The sequence below is a fragment of the Takifugu rubripes genome, chromosome 22 (genome assembly GCF_901000725.2).
Source record: "Takifugu rubripes chromosome 22, fTakRub1.2, whole genome shotgun sequence".
In the NCBI taxonomy this organism is placed as follows: domain Eukaryota; kingdom Metazoa; phylum Chordata; class Actinopteri; order Tetraodontiformes; family Tetraodontidae; genus Takifugu; species Takifugu rubripes.
In genome coordinates, this window is record NC_042306.1 from 9435141 (window position 1) to 9458253 (window position 23113).

The 23113-nt window shown below is 45.3% G+C and overlaps 1 protein-coding gene across 2 annotated transcripts in view; it reads left to right on the forward strand.

Moving 5' to 3' along the window:
* LOC101067285 (glypican-5-like) overlaps nt 1-23113 on the forward strand; it is a 66916-nt gene that overhangs the window by 36581 nt on the left and 7222 nt on the right. For both annotated transcript variants that reach the window (XM_011616402.2, XM_011616404.2), the window contains 2 exons: nt 10142-10262; nt 18100-18241. In XM_011616402.2, the coding sequence (XP_011614704.2) occupies nt 10142-10262; nt 18100-18241 (263 nt within the window). The remainder of the gene's footprint in view (nt 1-10141; nt 10263-18099; nt 18242-23113) is intronic.

Genomic DNA, 23113 nt, shown 5'->3' on the forward strand with positions numbered 1-23113 from the left:
AGTGGTGCCGGGAATGCAGCCCCTACACGGAAGAGCAACGGAATGAAGGGAAAGCCCCCCCCCCCCCCCTCTCCCCGCTCCACCGTCGCACATCCCATTACTGATCCCCCTGCTGCTGAACACACACAGACACATTCCTTACCAGCTAATCAATTAATGCACGCAGTGCATGATCAAGCTGCACGACAGGACATCTGAATATGCATTTAAGGACTAATGTTGACTTTAAAAATAATTTCCTGTCCCTTTTTGTTAAAGTATCGCCGCTGAGCCGCGGCCATCGTCAAGCCAGAACTCAAGCAAGTAAATATTTAAGCTCATGTGAAATATTACGTATGAAGTTACAAATAGTGGCCGTGAAAAAAAATTGTCTAGCACAGCACGGGTGCCTCACAGCTGAAGGCGGCGGCGTTGTGACAGAGTGATGATACACAGAAGGATCAGATGTGAACTGGATCCAGTCCATATATATTTGGCCAGACTCTCGGGGTGTAGACATGATTCATTTGAGATCAGAATCACCCCTATTTTACTGCGCCACGGTGAGCTATCTGTTCAGTCTCATAAAAATAATATATTGCAAGGAAAGAAAAGTTCCTTTTAAATTAAAGCACATGTTTGTCGTTCAATGCAGCGTTGGCTGTTCAATGCAGTTGGACTGCGTGTCGCATTATATAATTGATTAGAATTGGACACAGGAATGTGCGCATTCTCGATTGAAACTGTCGGGATGTTTTTCGCTGAACCTTTACTAACATTTCCAAATCTACGTTATTTCTGGTTCCTGTTTCTGACCATACAGAAACCGACATGATGACCATTCCCTGTAGCTTCAAGCAGTTCCTTACTACCCAATCAAAACTGCACCAGTTAGGGGAATTATCAATTTGAACAGTTGTTAATGCAGTGTTTACTCCCTCTGCCTCCAGTACAGTTTGATGATCGACTTTAGCAGAAGTTTGTACATCGTAGCAGTGAAACACATGGAGGCATCGCTCTCTCTCGTTCTCGGCCCCCGATTTGTGCGTGGGTTGGCCCTATTTTCTCATAGTTCAGCATGTGCTTCTGTGGAAGGCAGAAGATGCGTTCGCTGTGCTCCCACCTGCCCTTTGAGTGTGATCCCTGACCCCATCACTCAACACCCAGCACCAGCCTCCTCCACTGCACGTCTGAGTATGTGACCTCCAGTAAAATGTACAGTTTGTCTCAGCTGAAACTGGATTATTTGCATTGAAACAGGCCTCCTTGAATTCTAAAATCAAGCATTTACATTATCACAGCCCGGACAACAGTATATGTTCACTTCTTATATACATTTGAACCCTCGGCTGGATTTATGCTTCCAACTGTAAAGTGTCTCTTCATACCATTCTGGGCTAGATCAGACAGACAGACAGACAAACAGGTGGTCACACCACACCAGAGGATCATGAGCCACTCAACCCGTCTGTGCACCAGGGAATAGTTTTCCCTGCTTCTGCCTGTCCTTGTCTGCCTGAGCTGATCCACCCCCCCCCCCCCCCCCACACACACACACACACAAACACACACACACCAGCTTTAGTCCTCTAACCCAAGTTAGCCCATACCCTCCACAATATGTTAGTATAGCACGAAAAGGTGACAGGTTCTATGTCAAAATCCTTCCTTCCTTCCTTCCTTCCTTCCTTCCTTCCTTCCTTCCTTCCTTCCTTCCTTCCTTCCTTCCTTCCTTCCTTAAAAGTCCACGCTGTATCTTAATCTATTAAAGCGACTTAAATGTGTTAGCGTTGAACTGGATAAGGCTGCCACCTACTGGTGAATTGTTGCCAGTGACTTATTTGAACGGATGTACTCATTGCAGTGGGACTAATGAAGGATTGAATTATAAGGAATAAATGGGTGGGTTTGGACTAGTTATGTATCCTGTGACTATTAAACAATTGTATTAAACTATTGTAGTAATAGTTAAACCTAATGATTTAACTTGACCAGCACATTATAATTCTTTCTCATAGTTTGTAAAAAAAACCCAAAAAAACCTAATAATAAAATCTACTCAGTATAAAGAGTACTAGGTGGGACTGTGCACGCATGCAAGCTGATGTTTGTCTGCATGCGATGTCCTTGACTGGCACGGTGGTTTCGGGTTTTCCAGTGATTCACAGAAGTTGACTCATCCTGCAGTATTTTGTGCCGAGACACAAGAGACACGGGGAGGTGAAGAGTTACACCCAGTGACAGACACAGCCGGGGCGGTCAGGCTTGGAAATGACCTCAAAGTAAACCACAGGATAATTACAGATACGGCCAGACTCAAATGCTGAAGTCCCCATTTGGACTTTTTCACATTGCTTTCTTATACAGCAAGAGGCAGGAAAGGGACACAGCTATCCCTGTCACTGCCACTCTGAAGGCTGAACGCATTGGTCACTTCTGCAAATAGAGAATTTACGTTATCAGCGGCCTTGAATAGAGTTACATATGTAGGCGATTTGCCTTTCCCCATTTAAAGATCTATGATCTCCTTCAGCCAACCTGATGAAACATCTAAGCTGTCAATTTTGAAGAGCGCCATAAACATTCAATACCTCATATTGGCCACAAGGGTGCAGTGTGGGAATGTTTTCTGACTTACAAGGCAGCAGGTATGAAGTACAGAGAGATTTCGAGAGGCTTTCAGCAGTTTCAGAGCATAGGTAATTCATATATAATTAATACATCTCAATTACCTTGTATTACAGTGGAGCAGCATTAAGAGTGCACAGAGCTTTAATGGTCTGTGAACGCACCAAACAGGGCACAGGAGACATGGCCTTGTTTTCAGAAAAAGGTCCATTATCCCAGTAATAATCTGTAAATCAGCAAGAGTTTTTGAAAACATGCACTTTTAATCTTCTCGAAGGAGAAACTTCTGAAATTTTGCCATCATTAGGGATGCCAGTTATCCAGGAGACTGTGGCCCTGTGCTTCGGTGGGTCCTGGGGTCAACTTTCATCTCCATCTGGGCAACAATCTGATGAGACACATCCAAACAACAGCCCAGAACCCAAAGCAAACACACCTCCTGGCTGGCTGCTTTGCTTTGCAATATGGAGCCCTCAACAGTGTAAAAGATAAATTAGGGGAAAAAAAACTTTGCTGACTCTATGCAGATGCACACAATTTAAATTCCTCTCAGGAACATTATTTGAAAGAAATGTGCTGGATCTGATGGTCTAATTGAAAATCCGAATTTACAGTGCGCACATACAGTATTTGGTGGCATTAGATAAAGACAAAGAAACATGCCAAATGAATGGAGCTATTCAGCGCAGTCGCACTTTTTTATTGGCTGCTGAGGACAGGCTTTCAGTACGTAATAGCTGTGAGTAATTTGAGCCATTGGACCTTCAACAGTATAGCCGTTACAGTGCGAGCACTCAATAAACCAGCCGGCCCTTGGTAAAACCACCCTGGGACTACTTAGAAAGTCAGCAAAAGCAGTTGAGACCAGCATGGCTGTGTGTAATTCTAACCAAACCACACAGCCATAAACAGCCATATTTCACTGCGGCGCGGCACCACAAAGGCAGCGTTTAGCCGGCGCGGTGCAGGTGTCGCGCCTCAGGACATGGAGAAACCGTGAGGATTCATTAACGCGGACGGGCTCGGGGTTTCTTCTTGGCTGAAGTGACATAAGTTTAGAGTAACGCGAGTTGGGAAAGGCAACCCTCCCTTCCCCCAACTCACCCATCCACTCGCCCCAATTATTAATAGCCAATGTGTCTCCTGCACCTACTGTAATTGCTCAGCAGCTCCCACTTTCTGGGGCCGGGACCTCCATCTACGTTTAAAGATGACGGAAGAGGTCATTTGTTGGCACTATTTGAAGCAATCCTTTGTGTATTTTTTCTCTCTCCCCATGCAGGATACTTTTATGCTCTAATAGCTCCTATATGTCCTGCTGTTTGTCAAACACCACCTGAGATGTTGTAACGGTCGTGCAGGGGTCATAGGTCGCGCCACCCACTCTTGGCTAACTTTGACAAGACAATATTTCCCGTCTTCAGTATCTAAGCTGCCTAAACTGAATGATCCTACAGGAAAACCCGCTTCCGCTGTGGCATTTCACAGGTTCAGCTCGTCAGCACGGGCTCATTAGAGCGGCTTTAAAGTCGAACCTCATAACAAGTGAAATGGAAGTTCTGGGTTAGGAACGTTTTTGATCTTGCGCACAGTTGCCAAGTTGACTGCCACGCCTGTGCTCCTATCTTTATATTTCTGACAGATCCTTACCCTGCCTACATGTCTGAGTCATCACTCGATGCAGAACTTTGCCCGGCTGCAAAAGGAGCATCCCAGAGGGTCCGGACCGTTTTAAAAAAAAAAAAAAAAAAAAACACGCAGCAGCGCTTCAGAAGATCGGTGGGCGTTTTTTAAGTTCGGAACTTGAAAACAAATTCGGATTCTTATTGAATTATGCACGAGCAGACAGTCTTCTCAGGACAAGCCCAGAATAAATGTTTCACCCCGAAATCCCCGAGCTGAGGCGAGGAGGAGGAGGCGAGGTCAGGAGCGAAGGAGACAGATAGAGAGTGTGTGTGGGGGTGGGGGTGGGAGAACGGAGCGGAGGGTGAAAGTCAGAATTCAATCAAAACCAAAGTGGATGCGCAAGGCAGCACCAAGTGATCGCGGTGCGCCGTGGCGCTCGTGTGGTTAATGTGGTTACTTATGGAGGATCAAAGAGACAGAGGACGGGATTTGAGGGAGTTTGCGGAAGTGAGGAGCCAAATCAAGAGGAAGAAGAAAAATGAGTGGAAGTACGGAGTGACCTGCCGGAGCACGCCTGTCCTTTAGATGACCCCACATCATTCGTATTCCATTACTTACTTAGCGTTAGTGCAGGGTTCACCCACCCCCCACACACTTATCTGGTTTGGTGTTTGTGCTGCATCACGGGTCACGATGTTGTAAAATAGTGGTCTGCACATGTTCATGTGTAGAGGGGACAGCGCTGCAGACCTATGTCACGCTGATTAAATGTTTGCAGAGGGAGTCTTGACCGCGCGTCTGTTTGTGTCCCGCGCGCCGCCAGGATGGATGGATGGCTGCTGAGCTCACAGCGAGTGTGTGAGAACAGCCTGGCCTTTCTGAGAACAAACCTTGCTGCTCCCTGGATTTCAACATGTCTAAGCAGTGCTCGTAAAGCTAGCTGGCTAGGAAAGCATCTGCTCGGGCCCCTCCCTCGCTGTCGCCGCTGGCCCCGCTCCACCGGTTCCAGGAAGAGAGGTTTTTAATGCAATTTTTTTTAGAACATTATGTTCTCAGTGTTGCCATGCATGTATGCATGTAGTCACTGAGTCACATACTAGAAACTCACAAAAGAAGGCTTTGTGGTAAGAAAAGTGTGTAAAGTACCAGAATCTCCCAGGGAATATATAATATGTGATGCTGCTGGATCTCCTGTATTGAAATTCAGTGGTTTGATGAAGGCGTTTGCATAAATGTGCTATCAATCTGCCAGAATTTCCCACAAAGTTCATTTTTTTGTGACTCCAATCTCAGTTAAGTTGAAATCTGCTGCCGTCCCCCCCGCTGGCCCGCTGCTCCTGCTCCCCCCGGGTTCACTCGCACCGCACCGGGGCGAGGCAGGGACGGGCCAGTTGTCTGCGCGGTTGAGAACCTCTGCTTGATGGGAGTGATGTCAGTTCTGGTTGTTTTTCCAAGCTGGCCCAGCCTATCGTGTCTGTTCTGAGAAGTCTCGGCTCCAGTTTATCTTCAGTCATAGTTGGATCCTTTGGAATTCATGTTGGTTCAGGCCACGTTTACAGGACGGCGCCGCCGCCGGAAATGGAAAAGTTGTCCTCTTTGCATTCAACAGAGTCCTGTGTTCACACAGATCCACGATAACGACTGAAAACACTGCAGTGCGCATGCCAGGCCAGTAGTTGGCGATGTTTCGTGAACACAGCCCTTGAAAGTTACTTGGTAGTCGGCATAGCTCTTAGTGCTGTTGTTCCTAGCTACCTTTTTCAGTTAAAACAGCACTCCCTGTTTACAGGGAGACAAAAATAATAACATTTTTTCAAAGCTTTTCACTTTGGAGCCCAGTTTCAAAGGTTTGTGGGCCCCCCAGACACAGTTCGGGTGTAAACAAAAAGGCGCAAACACAATGGAACCTTGCCATTTTGGGCCATTTCCCTTAACAGCCCTTAGTATTACTGGATATATCTGATCAAAGTTGGCCAGGTGTTGATTACATCTAGATGCTGGTCTAAACTACAAATGTGTGCTTAAGCCCCTGCGGACCCCTTTTTTTTTGCCTCACTTATGCCAATTTATATGCAAATACGACTGGCCAGTGCCATGCAGAGGATAACCCTGGAAAACTGAAATGCATGCATGCAAAGAGACCTTTGCTTGCATATAGAAGAGAGAAAAAAGTGTCACTGAGGCTCAAAATGACACTGCAAGGCTCCAGCTTGCACAACATATTGCAATGAATCATAGAACTCGATACGTGTTTAGTCTTGTAGCGCGGAACAGCTGGGAGTGTGTGTGGAGACCAGCAATTTGCCGTTTATCTTGACAGCGGTACCACCCGTGATCTGGTTCCTTCTCCCTTCAGCTGAAATAACCCCAAATGTCACATATGGATATATAAAAGGACACAGGCCTATGTCATATGACATCATCAGTGCCCACTGGCTCTTTTCCTCATCCACAGTTTGGATCCTATTCAATTTGTATATTATGAGAGCTAAATATGAAAACATGTTTAAGTTTTAAAGTCGTTTATTCCAACATGTGACTCATTCAGTGTCGCCTTAGGGTTCAAGGTTGGTTTTGTCATGCATTTATGTTCTTAAGATGGTAAAATAAAATCCACTATTGTTTTTTGTTTTTTTACTGACACATTTAAGCTCTGTAATGCATCATTACTGCTTCATTGTAATGGCACTCTGCTGACAGACACGCACACAAACATTCTGACTTTTCATCACCTGTCAGGTCGCTGGAAACTTCAAGTCAGGTCTTGAACGCAACCCGGTGAGAAAGTTTGAGTTGAAACACCTGAGAACACCTGATGCGTGGGTCTTAACGTGACATAATTAAGCGGTTCTCACACATTCCGGCACATGCGTCATACTCTAATGGCTCTGCCTCTTTTTTTTGCTCTGCAATTCTTTACTTATTCATTTAAAGACTCCAGAGGAAAATATCATTTAACAGAAAAACAGAGGAAAATCTGAAAGGATTTGTGCAGAGGGATGGTGGAAGGAACCTTACTGGTATATTTGCTCACCTCGCAACCACACCCCTCAGTGTATATCTGCATGTGGGAACAGAACCTTGAGCTCTTTCAAAATGCACGCGTGAAAGGAGACACTTTTTCTTATCTCAGAGCCGCGTAGAATTGTATTTAAACAAAAAAACATCGGCTTTTTCATCATGTGGCCTTGACGACAGTAGCAAGGCCCTTAAATCCCTCACGCTCCACCGGACCCCCCCACTGGAGGCCGCAGCTGTAACATGGATGGTTGAAATGCAAGTAAATTACCATTACTTAGATTTTGCCAGACTGCTGCAAAGAGCTCTGAGGACACGCAAGGTGCAAACAACCACTTTAAATTGTTAGAGGGCCTGTTATCTTGTTTCCTGTGGCTCCTGTGTTTAAATAATGAATATAAATAAATAAATATATATATATGATTTAACCTTAAGTTTATACAGAAAACTCCTGTCAGCAGACCAATCAGTCAAAGGTATCAGTTAAACGCCCCCTCACTCCCAACCAAGAGGTTCTCCCGGTTCAACGTACCCAGAGTCAACTGTTTACCAACCTTGAAATATTTCCTTTCATGCTATAGCTTAGTTTTGTTTACAAAACCGGTGTGCCTCTTAGTTCCCTCCATAGACCTTTTTTTCCCATTATTACGACTCAGTATACAAAATATTTTTATTCCCTGTTCCATGCCTCTCAGCCTGCGAGGGCTCTTCCAGGCATTCGGGAGATCAAGACGGTTCACGCTGCGGTCAGCGTAGGGGAGCTGAGGTCAGTGCCGGCCTGTTCTGCCGGCAGGAGGAAGGAGAAGAGAGACAAAGCTGCCTTTAGGAGCGCGCATCAATCGGGCATTCACACGGGAATTAGTCAGCTCCAAAGACGAGTCAGAAAGTCACGAGTCAGACTCTGTATGTTTGGAGTCAATTCTTTTTTTATGTTCAGGTGGAAGTTTTTTCCACAGTTAGCCGCCATTTAACCGAAGAAGAGAAATGTCACTGGGGCCAAATGGTCTTTCTCAATCCTCACCATACAGTGTACAGACTTTTCCTTTGTAAAAGAATAAAAACTGGCATCCTTTTATAAAATGTAAGCTTCAATTAAGGAATGTGACCTGTATTAATGTGGTGAGTGAGTCGTCTTTTAAAGTGCTTAACATTGACCCACTCACCCACTGGTTTGCACCAGTCTCACCCACATGCTCATTAGAAATTAGCAAGCGCGTTCATAGACCAAAGATCCAGCTCGTGGATGCTGGACTGGGGTGCTTGCTCAATAACACTTAACACATGTAGACTGAAGGGGCCGGGAATTGATCCAATGAGCACCCTGTTGCCTGAGCCACAGCTGCCCTCAGCCCTCAGGGTGCCCTGCTTTAACACACCATCTAACACAGAGCATCACTATTCTTGGACACATCCACGCGATCCCTATCCTCACACAGCTCTTTTATTTCTTATTTGTGTCATGTGTGTTTAAAAGCCTAAAAGAAATGAAGTACCTGTTTGTTGACAAAAGAAGCCCCAGTGTGACTGACATTTCACGTATTGCAAAAGCAAATCATGCCTGTTTAAGGTGAAGCAAGGGACATCCGGGTGGAGGAAATAAAGCAGATGACATAACAACATGTAGCAGCATTTAGCATTTTTATGGGTCCAATCTGCAAAGTGCTGACTCGTGGAGACGCATATTCTTAACATTCAGCGCTTTTGTGTTGTGCATTGGAACCTATAAACAAATGCACGCGGGGGAGCCGCAATCATTTAATCAGTCTTGCATTGTCAGTGGAACCATCGGCCACTTATGTCAACACGCAGCTGTTCGCCAGCGCTCTTAAATTGTCCATCTAAGCGATTAACATAAAAGATCTGCTGTGAAAGTGATTTGGCGAAGTCAGAAATCTGAGAAGCGCCTGGATGTGCCAACCACACTGCAGCGTGGGGGAAAACTGTGGGATAAACCTGAAAACTTTGAAGGAGAATATGCTTTGTATGTTCCTCTGGTTAAAATAGAGCTTTAATTATAAGGCTAAAATAACCTTTGTATTTATTGTGCACTGTCTAAAACATCTCGGTGGCCTCCCTGATGCTCATTAAACTGCTCAAGCAGCCGGCTCATGAACCGTGCCAGGGATTAGTGGGTCCAGCTTCGCCACTTTCCCTGGTTTGACTTTCATGAGTCGCATTTTTATTCAAAATATTTCCAGTTGCAAACATAAAAAGCCGCTTTAAGTGATTTTCTGCCGCTTGATGTCTTTAATTCAATGCCGATGGTGTAATATTTACATAATGGGGTGTGTAATGCTCCCTGCGGAACGTGCTGCTATGTGTTATATCTTTGGCAAATGAGGCGCTAATGGGGTTTAGCTAAAGTTAGCGATCTATAGTGTTGTACAGTGTTGACAATGTGATGATATTTCAGTGGGACTAGGAGAGCTGTATTCATTTAATTCTCACTGGTCAGGACCAAGACACTTTAGCTTCAATCCATTTCCACCAAGAGAAACTTGGGGAAAAAACGAAGCTAACCTCAACTCTGCTCTTTTGGATATTTATTTGTCCAACAGGATATCTCTGCTGTATCTGAGAATGACATCACATCCTTTCGATCACATGGCCCCCAGAGCAGTGCAGCGCGGTTAGATCAGGATCCTCAGACAAAACGAAAACACATACAAAATGGGTCAAAACATGTAGCTTTCATCACAGGCTGTGAATATCGATCCATACTGCAGCTCCACTGCAGTCAACACAACTCACCGAGACACTTCCCCCCTGCTGTGAGGCGATTTATGCTGGTTTCATTCCTCTAGAAACACATTTGTGTCGATTAAGCCGTCTTTGGTAGATTGGGCTTCTCAGTTATTTTTAACCAAAATATGTGTGTGGCTTTTTCCAGCTATACCGGCAGAGTGGTGGGGAATGGGCTGCGTGCTCAGAGACAAAACCAAGAGGTCAAAGTTCGCATCCCCAACCCGACCCTGGCCGAAGTCAAGGAGACCTTGGAGCGCTTCAACCAGGTGAGATTCACTATTGTGCATGCACACACACACACACACACACAGCACGGGGCCGATCTGAGGCACCACAGAAATTGTTTGTTTAAAAGAAATCATGTCTTAAACTAATTTCAAAGGGAAGAAAAGTTTGGCATGCAAAATGTCAGTTCTCTAAAGCCATCTTTTCCTCATTGGGTTTTGGAATCCCTTGTTTTGAGAGCGCTGAAGTATCAAAGATGGAATCTAGATGGAGGCAGCGGCCGAGTTCAGTGAATCGCTACAAAAGGAATAAAAAGTAAACAAAGATGAGTCGGTGAAAGCGAAAGGTCAGGAGTGAGTGACGGTCAGACCAGTGTGACATCAGGAGCTTCAAAGCCCTCTGTTTTGTCATGTAGATGGGGTTTGGTGCTGCAAAGGCCCAGGAAGAAAAGGCCTATTTTTTTTTTTTACTGTCCCCAGAGGCGATATTTGGGAGACGAGAATGACGAGATTTGTTTTCCCTCTGCCTGCCTGCCTCCTTTTGTGGCCCAGACTGCTCTGCTCACAGGAAAAACCAGCCATCCTTAACCTCCTCTATCTTCACTGGGCGAAATTAATCTTTCCATCCGTCATACACATCCCCTTTGCTCCTTCCTAACCGTCTTTGATGGTTCCTTACATCCTCCATCAAAGGCGCGTTTTCCACCTCGGCTCTCATCTCGGAGGGCTCATCTTCTGGCGCGAACGTCCACCTGTCCGCCACCGACACCCGCCGGGATCATCTGCAACTTCCCATTGCGCGCGGCAGCTGTCAAGTGTCTTATCGCTATGGTAACCACGCAAGGCGTCCCGTTGACATTTGCCGGGCTCCGAAAAAGCCCGCGTGGAATCCGGGCCAGGTGGCACGGTTTCGGCACGAGCTTTGTGTTTGTGTGAGATAAGAGCAAACGATGATAGAACAAAACGCGGCAGCGAGACTGGCATTTGAAATACAGTAGTTGAAAAGGTTTATGTTTATGTTGGGTTGACATGAAAGCGCACTGTTTAAAAGGACCGGTAACGACTTCAGCCTCAATCGTACGAATGCAATGCAACTTTAATGGATTTAGCCTGTAAACAGTAGCATCGCTATGAAGGATGAAGAAATATACAAATATTAAGCATCAATCAAACGTTAATGCCGAAATTATTCTTTTGTATGAACTATAAAGAAGTCCTAATGTGGGTCACAAAGGTCCCAGGCACAAGAACTCTCTGAACCTATTGAGGATAATTTTATGCACTATTGAGCATAATTTTACGAGATTAACATGAGAAATCCCACACAGGTTAGAACAAAACCTGCAAACTCCACATAGAAAACTTCCTTGCAGCGAAGGTGCTGCAGTAACCACCGCACCAACACTGCTCTCCTCTGTTGGACAATGTACAGCAACATATTTCCAGGATTTGAGCTATCCAGATGATTTTCTGTTTATTCTTATGTTTTATGGGATTATTGTGACGCATAAAATGTATTTCAGGAGGAAGTTCAGTATATTATTTATGAACTTGGACATGTTCCATTTTAAGATTTTAGAGCTCTTTCAGAGAATCCCTAATCTGAGCATTAACAGATTTGTATAACCTCCATTTCCGAGATTAGTGGAGGAGTTAAGCCTTTTAATTTCACCTGCAGGTGGATAGTTAGACCCGGAGCTTTCAGGCACTAAGAGGATTGAGAAAACTGCCCCGCTGCCTCGTAGACTCTGACCTCTCTTTTCATTCTCCACTTGGAGCAACGTTTGAAATTATGTATTTCGGTCAGCAGACAAATGTTCACATTCACTCACACTCGCCCTTTTGTAGACGCTTTTTGCACAGCGGAATAAATGAGGAATGGCGAGCGGTTTCCTTCTCGCTACCAAGAATGCCTCCATTTTTACAATCGAATGCATAAAAAGATGTCACACACGAGCATTAAACATCTTGACCTTCAAAGAAACGCTCCATTAAGTGCGCCGGCCAAGCCGTGGCCCTCCACCCGCGTATTTCCTCTAAATAGCACAATTGTGAACAATAAATGTTTGAAAATGGATTTTTGATTCGCGGCCATCGGTCCAGCTGTCTTTGGGTGGGTGCTCTTTTCACGTTTTATATTGGTTTTCTTGAGACTTTTGGATGCCAGAAAATTTAAAGTCAACAGAACATGGAGACAAAAACCCCATAGCCAGAAACCATAGACAGACACAAGCTGCAGCAGAGCATGTGTGAGATTTATGAGACTGACTGAGGATTTACTGCTTTAAATCAGGTTTGCATGTTAGCTTTATGCGGCTACAAGAATTACTGTTTTTCAAATATCAGACATTATAAATCATTCAAATGTTGGATGGTAGGAAATATTTAACAAAGAGCAACATCTTATATTAAAAATGCTAACGCATGCTAACGTTTGAATGCTAGCTGAAGAAATGCCAGCTGAAACGTGCTAAAGCAGGTGTGATGGGAGGAGGAGTGCAGGGATGAAGAAGCTGTGGTGGCTGAGCCGGTGGCACGTCACAGGGTGGGGATTCTTTCCACTTGAAGATGGAGCAGGCCTACATGGCTGCTCCTCGCCGCTGCCATGGCAACCGCACGGCAACAAACCTCTGCCCAGGCTGGGTAACTGGACCCCCTGAACCCAGACTGTGATTTCAAGTGTGACATTTTTAAAATGCGGTAATAAGATGCAGAGATCAGGGAAAAACCGGGAGTGTTTTTCGGCTTTTTTAAAAGCTCAAGATGTGACTAATTTAGTGTTCTGGCTTGTACCAAGATATGTAATCCTTCCTTATTCCTCTATGACAGTGAAAGTGGTGGCCAGAGGCGGTGTGTTTTCCGGTTAATTGGAGCATCCAGCTGAACGTCGGTCCAGATTTTCCATTTCAGGGAATGCAGCCAAAATTTCCTCAGGGGGATTTTTAAATGGGGAAAAGCAGATTGGGATTTACCAATCACGTTTAGCCATGACCTCACAAACACACCGCCAGCAGAAGTCATGAGATTTCATGCCCTGGTGTAAAGATCAGAGGTCACATGGACTGTGCAGCACCGCTAGTTTACAGTGTTCAACCACACCTAAACAAGATGTAGGTTCTGACCATATTATAAACTTATTTATTAGGACAGGTATGTAATGAACGCACTGATGTTTTGAACAAACAGCTGAATGTTTCCATGGAGACACAGAGCAGAGATTAGTTATTACACAACTAACAATATGCAAGCATTTAGGTTATTGCAGCTGTATCTGGACCAGTTTTAGTATCACATGCATATTTGATTAACTAATTGGAGTCATTGGAGTTTTATTGGGAACGGAACGGCAACGTCAGCTTGTGCCGCTGCCGGTTCTGTATCCAGGTCTCTCAGTTCTAACCGCCTGTTGCCCCACACACGCTCCCCATCACCTGGCGAGCTGTTCCGACAGGCTTTCATAGATTCGCTGATGTCACTCAAGCCGACCCTGCATTTGCTTTTCAAGCAGCGTTGCAATAACTCGCATGACAGACGCCGGCGTTTGGCCAGGCCTCCGTATCGCACCTGAGTCAGCGGGCGGGCGGCTGTTGTGATCCCTCCAGAGGTGCGAGGTGAGGTCACAGCTGATGACTTCTCACTAAAACTACAGAATCAGCATCTAATAACTGCAGTTGGAGCTAAGTGTTCCTGGCATTACTCCAATGAAGAAGTAGTCAGTTTATTCTGAAGTAGAAAACTGAAAACAGCTCAAATTTCATGGGCAACCCGGACTGTTCTGGGTTTGTTCGCAGAAGAGAAGAGTCACTTAAAAAAAAGAAAGAAAACATTTTGTTTTCACTCTTAACTCCCGAGACAAAGAACCAATGTTTATCTGCATTCCTCGGATAAGGAAGCCTTTTTTTTTTTCTCGGTATTTGGGAACTTCTTTTAAACAATACAAAGTGTTTTTGTCCAAACCTCAATTACATAATTTTTGGACTTAATTCTAAAGTTACGAAAGAATTCTTCATTGTGTCACAATCTTCCACAAATTACAAAACACAATAAAAGTTAGTGTTTCATGTGCACTAGTGCATGTCCAGTTGTGGGAATACGTTGCTGAGAAGCTGTTTAAACATCAGCAAAGCAAGATTAGATGGTCGGCGAGCGGTTTGGGTTGGCTCGCCTTTAACCACGGAAAAGGTTACGCTAACAGAAAACTTTTTTTGGCACTCGCCGCCCCGATTCCCATTTTACGAATCTGAAGAAAATGAAAACATTTTCTGCGTTGCGGATTTCAAAGCTTTCACAAACGTCCGGATGAAGACGGCCTCTATTGTTCTCTGCTGAGGAGTGCTCCTGATCTGCCAGTCAAAAACTCTCTGGAGGACTTCTGGTTGACCACAGCCAACACTATTAATCCAGGAGACCATATATCATATGTCCCCAGAATCAGCAGCTATAGACGGCTGAGGTGCGTCAGCAGTTACTGTAAATCTGCCAGCAGTGTGTCCATCATCTTAGGATCCTCCATTTGTCTGGATATCTGCCTCTTTTTGCCTGAAATATCTTCATCACGCAGACAGAAATGCAGAGAGGGGTGCTGCTATGGTCCGGAGGACGGGAGGTAGACTCCTAAACTCTCACTTTTTCCTTCGGGGTCCTCAAGCTTTGCTTTCTTTGTCCGTTTATCCGGTTTCACCGTGACCACCAGTGGGGAGGATGTGTTTCACTGGATCATGGAAGGAAAAGAGTAGGCTGCCATGTGCCGCGCTGAAGTCATGACTTCAGATGCTGACTGGGTCGCAGTAGCCCACATGTGGTGCATGAGGACACATTTCAAACCCATCGTAACCAACTTCCCTCTTTCCATATAAAACCGAGTCTACAGCTGCTGGTTACAGACAGACGCATTCTCTCTGTGGACGCCGGATGTAGTCAACGCTGTGCAGGAATTCTGGTTCTGATCCTCTCAAGCCACATCCCATCATCCTTTCTGGCAGGAGAAAAATATGCATTGGAGACAGATCGAAAAGAGTTGGCAGTGCGAGTGGACGACTAGGACACATCTCATGAATTGGAATTTGAAACCTTATGGGATTACCTGATTTGTCCTGGCATGTCAGAGGAAAAGCTTGTCTTTTGTTCCTCCACTCCACAATCACTCGCTTTTCCCAAGCAAGCGCGGTCAACCTATTAGAGTGCACACAATACCCTTTTGTATCTTCCGTCCCTCTGTTCTTTGTTGCTTCTTCAGTATTCATTTTCAAATGGTCACTACCTGATTGTCTTGGAGACATTTGGTGCATCTGCCCCTGTTGTTTTATTAAGTCAAGTCTAATCAGGGCTAAGTTGAACCAAAATGTTGGCGAATGTCATCTAGGATGACAAAACAGCTGGGGAATTAAATCCAGTTCAAGTGTTGTTTTGCTGTTGGATGAAAGGCAAAACTAATGACTGATGGAGTTGCTCGTCTCTGCGACCTCCTCAACTCCTCAACAGAGAACCGGAGTCACTTCAGGCTCCTAAGTACATAAGCTGCTACGGGCGCTTCCGTCATACTCTCTGTTTCCCAACTCAATTAAATTGCATGGAAGTGTGGAGCGTCGCTGCTGATGGGATACATTTTGAGCAAACTCTTCACGTTTTTCATCCGCATAAGCTGTCAGGGAGAGACAGAAAATTCAGATGACAGGATGGTGGCCTCACACCTCCTTTAGCTCATTGCCTCACATTCCACAAATCGAGTAAAGTACAACGTTTCTGCAGTAATAATTATGATTATGATAATAATGATGACATGAAAAGGAACCAAATGGCACACACTGTGGTTTCCATGAGCAACAGAGCTGTGAATGATTCTCCCCCAAATTAAAATGCTTTAAGGACAGCTGGATCAGACACTGTTGTGTTTAATGGGACAGTAATTAGCGTAATAGCCAAAAAGGGATCCGGGTGACGTTGCTGCAAACTCTGTTATTCAGAGAATGTCTTTCTTCCTCCTGAACCTGCACCAGATTTGTTTATTAGCTGAACAAACAGTTCAATAGTTAATGGGATTTTTGTGTTGCCATCGGAAATAGTTGTTTTTCCCCATCTTTTGCTCCAGCTCTGCCGTTATCTTCTCCCAGCCGGCCGCGGTATGTTAGATAGGTGCACCTCTCGCAGATTGCCCTTTTTGCTGTTTCAAGACAACAGAATAGTTTCCTCGAGCTGTAATAAGACTTGCCGGTGTGACACCTGACCTCGAAGACTGTGCATTTCCCTGAATTGTAACAGCCGCTTTTGAGTTAGGGGAGACTTTTGTTCTATTCTTTTTACAATTCTCAGTGAAAATAGAACAAGCGGCAGATGTAAGGTCTAACTATATTTGCTTATTGTTCTTCTCTTTCCCTGTCACTTTGCAGTTCAGGAGAAGGCTGTAAAGAATACTAATGTGTTCCCGACTCTTCTGAGGAGTTTCACTCCATTTGAGACGCAACAGAATTGATGCTGACAATTACGCGTTCGACATCGGCTCAGCTTTACACCGGCTCCTCATTACTCTTCCCCAATTCTGTTGATCAGATAAAGGCACTGACTGTCTGGGCATTTAATCTTTAATTCGCTTTCAGCCCGGAGAGATGGAGACTGAAATATCTCGCCAATAACAAAATGAAGAGACGTAAATGTTAATGACTGCTTAATCTTTCCCTTTTGGATCAGGAATTTGACACGTTCGTCCTTGTAAAGCGTCCTGGAAATTCGATTTCGGTGGCACCAGTGGATGCGATTCTGACTTTTGTTTGACTTTCTCCCAAGCAGGGAAGTGTCTGACATGATTGCAGCATTACTCCACATCAGGAGTTGCCACCTCTCAAGTCTTACAGCAGCAGTATGGATGCATGCCCGCTCTATAAATTGCTTATTTCTTTGGGGCTGAAGGCGAGCTGTTAAAAGGTCACCTTTGCTGTCGGGCGCGTCAAATGACACAACAGTGTCTCGTGTCGTTGGCAATGATATTAGCGATCCCTCAATACTCCAAGGCTCACCTCAGCTCCTCCAGCTCACCTCCCCACATGTCTTTAGCGCTTGCTCCTTCCGTGTGAAGGTCAGCGTGGCACCGGGATTGAGCCTGTCAGCCTCCTCATGAATGTTTAACAGCAGATGTGCAGGCACACCGTAAATATCTGCGCCTGTTTTTAACAGGGCGGACAAATCCGACAATCACACCTCGCAGGCGCGCTCGGTTTGTTCTTTAAAATGCCGTTTGCCGTGACGTCAGGAGGGCATCAAGAAGGAAGAAAGAGCGACTTGATGATGGACAGCAGGAAGGGCCAGCAGGTGGTCCAATTAGTTGGGCGCACGCTGGGAGGGAGAACATCGTAAAATGTAGCATTCCTCGCCAGACAGCCTTTTGTACACCGTACTGCTGCTTAGGGGGTTCACCATTTAAGGCAAGACTAAGGTCAAAAGAAAGCATTCCATCAATCACGAAGGAGGTGTCAATTAGTCGGGCCAGAAAGATTTACGATCTCATGTAAATATGAGACTTGCAATTTTTTAAAGTCTATACAGTGTCAAGCAGTGGAGTGTGAGCATGTAGGACTCAGGAGGGAACCAGACAGATGGTAATCAATATTTCCAGATGTCTGACGTTCTAATGGTCTACCCAAATAAATCAGGCATGTAAGATATGCACATTTTAACAGGTGATGATGTGCATCAACATCTCTGGATCAACAAAGATGCCCAATTCTTTAGGGTGCTCTTGCAAACTGAATGTTTCCGATGCTGTAATTCGATGCAACATGCCGGTGTCGCCTCACGCTGCGCTCCGCGGAGGGCGATGGCGGCTGATGATGCGCTGAGCATCGTCCATAATGTGAGTTTATAAGTCGCTGCTGTTTTCCTGCTGCAGGAGACCCAGGAGAGGTTTCCTAAACTGGGCCAAATGGAGCCATGGGACGAGCTGGGCAGCGGAGAAGCAGAGGAGGGCAGCAGCACAGACTGCGACGACGAAGATGGGTGTCAAGCATCGGGAGACGGTCCGAGCCAAAACTGTGAGTCGCGCACAAACTGTTCACACGCAGCTTTACTGTGTGTTCTCACTCACTCTGTCTGCAAGTAGTGGTCAGATTTGTTCCTCCTTGTTTATGGCCACAGCGCCACCCTTTTCATTGGTGGAATTCCCCTCACGACTTTTGCATTTCTGGAATGTGGCGTGCTGCTTTTACTCGAGGCCTCTCCAAAGGTAGCAGCACAGAAGGTTCTTGAGATCAGGAGACAACACACGCCGACTGTGCGCACCCACGCGCACGCATTGCGCCGAAAAAGATCATCGGCGGATCATTCTCGAGCTGCCTGTGCATCACGGCCAAGTCGTCCTAGCAGGCCAACACACAGACATGTTTAAAGACGTCAAGACACTCATGAGTCTGCGGAAAAAGTAGCTGCCGATTCAGCAGGCACTGCGTTTGAGGTTTAGCTAACATAACTGCGCACACAGAGGGAGTCAGAGGAACACACACATGTCTTAGAGGTGTACAACTAATTAAAACCATTCTGAGGATGGTGCATAGTTGTTTTAACATGAAAAATGCTGGTTACAAAACCAAGGGAGGTTTTTCAAAGCAAAAAACTACTGAGACGTTCATTAAAAGTGCCCAAACTTCGCCTGCAACACAAGTGATCCCAGCAAAGCCTGGTCTGACCTTCCCAAACGGTTGTGAGAGGGTTATCTAATAAATCGATCAATAGCCATTAGCGCCGCAGCAGCCGGGAGCTCTGGACATCTCCTTTACGTCCTGCTTCTTGTTAAGACGTGGATAAAAGTCGCCAGGGCCTTCTGAGAGCTGTTACAGCAGCATCAGCCGCGCTTCAACAGCAGGGGACACTCCATCAACGACTCCTCCCGGGATTGTCAAGAAAAAAAAAACAACACAAACACAAATTCTGGAGTGTCTGACCTTTTAGAAATTCAAACATTTGATTACATTTGCGCTTCGCAATCAACTTTATTTAGACCAATGCCAGTATAAATGCTAACAGCTTCTTGGTTCCTGGCTGTAACATATTATATGTGCTGACTTCCATCTGCACCTGCGTCCGTTTAGTGTTTTGCAGCTTTTACAGCACTCCCAAGGCCGTGTTAAAATGGGACATGGCCGCCCACTGTTGTGCTCAGGGATGATTTAGCACCAGGCTGATGAACATAACTAATCAGCAGAGAACAGACACACTTTCTGCAGCATGACTTAGTTGATAACTACGGTGAAAGTGTCGATGAGGAGATAGCCTGTAGCTAAACCTGGGGGAAAAAATAGCTTGTTTTGCACAGTAGTGCAGATTAACATTTCACATTGACTTGCAAAAAATCACATTCTTTTTGCACTGTCCAGTTCCTGACCAGTGGGAAAACCCGTGCAGATTAAATGATGTTATCCCTATTTCATCCCAGTTTATATCCTTCCATGTCCTGGGGACACGCTGGTGCATATTGTGTGCCAACTAAACAGGGCTTATTCATTTATGAATCACCATGACAAAGTCATGAACCAGAGAGTAAATCAGCGAAATCTTTAATGAACCATATAATTCCTGCACCCTGCAGCAATGAGAGAGCCTCTTCTGTGGTAAATTTTCTTTGCGTGACTATAACTTATTAACGTATTAGCCCAGAAGTGTTTTGGATGCTTCAGTCAAAGAAGCTATTTAATTGTAGATTGATGTTTGACAATAGTAATCCCTGTTAGACTCCATCCACTGTGACCAGTGGCCACACTCCGTCCCGTAAGGAATAATGTGGCGTGCATCATTTTTGTCGTGTAAGAGTTCTTATCATAAAAGATGGCGAAAACAGGATGTCAACAATTAAACGGTTAAAAAGGGACTGAGCCATAGGGATGTGCAGTGAGTTGAATAGAACTCCCGTAAAACATAATTCTCTTTTTGTAACAAATACCATCTGTCTAAAATGGGGGTGAGTTTCTTAAGGAAGCGCTGCCCACCTAACTGCACACACAATCTGTATTTAAGAGGCTAAACCTGCCTATTAGCATGAAGCCAATACCAATGATTGTTTTTTTCCTTCATCCTGTCGAGCATAATTATGCAAATGTGGACGGATGAAAAGATCTTGGAGTGAATCAGGGCTCTGGAGCTGGTGTTTGTGAACAGATGACCGTCTAACATTAGGTTTTCCTGCCTAATCTTGCCTACAGCACCATAAAACAGAACAGCTGTCTCTAAGAACACGAGAACGCAGTGTGTTTGTGGGACTGCAAATCCAACTCCAACGGAAACAAATTCTGAACGCCATTTCAAATCTGCAGATGCACTTTTTTTCATGGATTTTATTCCCTGAGGAAATGCGAGACATTGCAATTTAGTTGGACTTTACATTCAAATGCTCATACAATACAAGAAATAGGTGAGTCTGGAATTTAGGACGAAGAGAAAAGGAAGAAAAGTGTTGCTTCTTTACAAACAGCTTCTCTCTATTTAGTTTCCTGTCCACAATTCTATAGTTCACCTGTCAACTGAATTGAAAACTGGAAAGATTGTTGCTGTGAATGCTTGGAGACGAGGTTAGCTTTATTGTACCAGGCTCATACTGTTCTCTCGCTGCCAGCGGGCTTGTACCTGAATAACAAAGGCAGAGAGATATCTTCCCTTCAAAGCCTTTAAGGCCGTAAAGGTGTGCGGCAGCTGTTCACCCTGGCATGCAGAGCGCATTCTTGCGATGAACGACTGCTTTGGCAGGATATGGCCAACCCACACCAGCGTTAGCGGGATTACACCGAATCGTCGGAAAGCCCTCCGCAGCCCGCCGTTGCCTCGGACCCGACGCCCACCTGCCTTTCATGTCGGCGAGCTGAAGAGATGGAGGAAAGACGGAAGATTATGCAGTGTTGCGAGTCAGGGTGCGAGAGGGGACACGGGGGTTAAAAGGAGGCACAGCAAACACGAGAATCAAACGACTGATTTTCAGAAGAGCCGATTGCAACATATGAACCTCTGATGCAATGTACCATGAGAGAGGAGAGTTAAGAAGGTCGCTGAGGGATTTGGTGCTTGTATCTCTCCGAGGCAGGGTAGAACCAATCCACCCCTTGATCTCTCCATCCCAGTGTCCAGGAGAATGGCGTGTGCTGAGGCCGGCTGGCCAGCAGATGTAGCGCCTGGGTCCCATTGTGGATATTACCAATAGGGATGTCATTTCCCTTTGGCTTTAATCTGAGGCTCAGGGGACAGTGCAAACGTTCCACGGAGAAGGGACGGGTTTCAGAAGGAGGAGCAGGAAATTCAACGGTGTTCTGATCTGACTGCATATTTTTTCTTTTGCTCGGCTTAACAAACGTCTCAATGGTTAAGATAATGATCCTGCAGCCTCCAGTGCTGTTTACAGTTATTTTTCTCCTTGTGCCTTTTATTTTTTCCCATTCTGCTCCTGCAGCTCTAAAGCTGCAAGGGCACATTAGCATGAGTTAGCGATCACATGAGAATCATTGTCAGTAACTGGCATCAGCTTTTCCTTTCTAAGCAACATCTCTGTGGCCTTTATTACTGGGCTACTGCAGGACGCTGCCGGGAATCCCTGAAATGGTTATACGTTTTCAAATGAGCAAGGTTAAATGAATTTAAAAAAAAAATTAAAGCGACTGAAAAACGATTGTAATTTGTGGAGTTTTCTGCGGAATTGTTTTAAAAGTATGCTACAGGAGTGTTTGGTTAGTCGAGACCCATGCCCAGACTCAAGGCTTAGGTTGGAGATTGGGTTCACTGCGAGTTGGGTGTTGCCTAGGTGACCCCTTTGACATCCCTGACTTGCCTGGAGCCCAACCCTGACTACTAATAGCAAACCTGGCATTCTTGCTGTAACACAACACAGAAAAAATAAAGGCAGACATTCCACTGATATTGAAAAATACAGTACAAGGATAAACAGGGATGATACTGATCCCTTTTGTCTCGGCTCACCCTGGTATGCGAGTGGAAACACAGGCTAGGTGCAAAGAGGGAAAAAAAACAGGAGGGAAATAATCAAAGGACTCGGGGTTGGATTTTCCCATCAGAGCCTCTACCTCAAACCCACTGATGTGAATTTCTGTTTAAAGTAAAGCCACAACAAAAAGTTTCAATACAGCTGCATTAGCAGTCCGCGATCAACCGGATAATGAGGTTTATTTGCCAATTTCGGAATTAACTTCTCCACATTGGTAATCTCTGTGTGACTTGGTGTATGTTGATGCATCAGAGGGATGCAAAGCACTCCATTAAAGGTCTGTCTCATTGACCTCTGAAGGGAGGACGGAGCACTCCGCCATTATCCATAGTTGATGTGTCAATAAGAAGTGAACCTGGGGCAGGCTGCCGGGCTCACGGGAGCGGGCGGGATGACCTCTGGGTCTTGATTCTGATTAGAGACCAGACGGAAGCAGACAAGACATGGACGGCGCACTCGCTGCACCTCTCTAAGCAATTTGGCTCTAAAATTGTGCTCAGTTATGTAAGCGTTAACTTCAAAGTGTTCGTCTCACCCCTACAAAATCAAACATTTATAGCATCACAGCACAACTACCCACACAGATTTCTGAGAATACTTTGAAATACTTTGTAGTTGAAAAAGCGAGCGTCACTTAGGTCAGCCTAATTTGAAAAGGGCGTTCTTGTCTTTTGTGTGGGCACAGATGACAGTTTACACCGGAGCCTCTTTTCTGAGCAAACCCCTCCTGGAACACGGATGCCAAGAGAATCAGAACAGGCAGCCTGAGACCTTTACACTACCGGGCTTATTGCTCTGGGTAAGGGGGAGCGATTTGTGCTCGAAATGCGAGTGACAGCTCTTTACTGAGTGTCGCCCGATGTGTTGGCCCGCTCAACCAGAATTGATGGCAACGAATTGCAGGCCTTCGTGTGTGCAACAGCGTCAG